Source organism: Tarenaya hassleriana, unplaced genomic scaffold, assembly GCF_000463585.1.
Source record: "Tarenaya hassleriana unplaced genomic scaffold, ASM46358v1 Cleome2750, whole genome shotgun sequence".
Classification (NCBI taxonomy): Eukaryota; Viridiplantae; Streptophyta; class Magnoliopsida; order Brassicales; family Cleomaceae; genus Tarenaya; species Tarenaya hassleriana.
Genome location: NW_010965984.1, coordinates 1 through 990, shown reverse-complemented (window position 1 = coordinate 990; position 990 = coordinate 1). Strand labels below are relative to the sequence as shown.

Genomic DNA, 990 nt, shown 5'->3' with positions numbered 1-990 from the left:
TTGTTAGTTCAGAGTCTGGAATATGTAATCTGCGTTAGCAATCTTAATGGAACTTTATTGGACCTCATCAAATGCCTCGAAAATGTCAATGCTGGGTTGGTGAATGGTGCAAACCACTGTTCTTCCAGTGTCAACAGTGTTTCGGACAGTTCTCATCACAATGGCAGCTGCCCTCGCATCAAGTCCAGACGTCGGTTCATCCATGAATATTATTGACGGATTCGCCACTAGCTCCACCGCTATCGTTAAACGTTTCCTTTGTTCTGTCGACAGGCCAGTTACACCTGGTAAACCGACTAGGGCATCCCTCAGAGTATCAAGCTCTACCAATCTCATCACTTCTTCAACGAATTCCTGGAAAATACCAACGTAACGATAATATAGCTCTCAAGGGAGGGGAATTATAGCATGCATAAGCTTTACATTGAATCTGTATCCTTTTGACAATCGGTTACTTACACGTTTTTGTTCTTTACTGATCTCCTTTGGAAGACGAAGACTGGCGGAAAACCAGAGAGACTCTTCAACAGTCACTTGAGGAGAGTGGATATCGTTCTGCTCAACATATCCGGAAATTCTCGCAAACGTCCGTTGTTCTTTAGGGTAACCCGAAATCTTGATATCTCCTTCGACGTATCCACCCGTTTTGCGACCGGCGAGGACGTCCATCAAAGTGGTCTTGCCTGCCCCACTTGGCCCAACTAAAGCTGTAAGGACACCTGGTGAGAACACTCCGCTCACACTTGATAAGAGCTTTAATTTTGTTTCTGGCACGCCTTGCGAACGCATTTCCTGAAATGTACACGAGATTTCACGTTTTCCACATAACCATATGGATACACAAAATCAAGAGACTACAGAAAAGAAAGAGAGAGAGAAGTGTTTTAACCTGTGGCATATCAACATAGTAGTTGACATTGTGGAAAGTCATTGTCAGTGGTTGAAATGGAAGAATCATTCCTTTGTTTCCAACAGTTTCCTGACCAGTAG

General features: G+C 43.7%; 1 protein-coding gene across 1 annotated transcript; it reads right to left on the bottom strand.

Annotated features, from left to right (window-relative positions):
- Positions 1-54: 54 nt before the first annotated feature.
- On the bottom strand, positions 55-984 carry LOC104817641 (ABC transporter G family member 31-like). The gene is made up of 3 exons (XM_010546890.1): positions 890-984; positions 460-792; positions 55-354 (listed from the first exon to the last, which is right to left on the bottom strand). The coding sequence occupies exons 1-3, from the start codon at positions 956-958 to the stop codon at positions 55-57; spliced, it is 702 nt and encodes a 233-aa protein (XP_010545192.1). The 5' UTR covers positions 959-984.
- Between the last annotated feature and the right edge of the window lie 6 nt (positions 985-990).

Coding starts and splice junctions, on each gene's coding strand:
- LOC104817641 (XM_010546890.1), bottom strand. CDS start 958: ATGATTCTTCCATTTCAACCACTGACAATGACTTTCCACAATGTCAAC. Junction 793..889: donor ACTATGTTGATATGCCACAG/GTTAAAACACTT, acceptor TGTACATTTCAG/GAAATGCGTTCGCAAGGCGT. Junction 355..459: donor TCAGTAAAGAACAAAAACGT/GTAAGTAACCGA, acceptor GGTATTTTCCAG/GAATTCGTTGAAGAAGTGAT.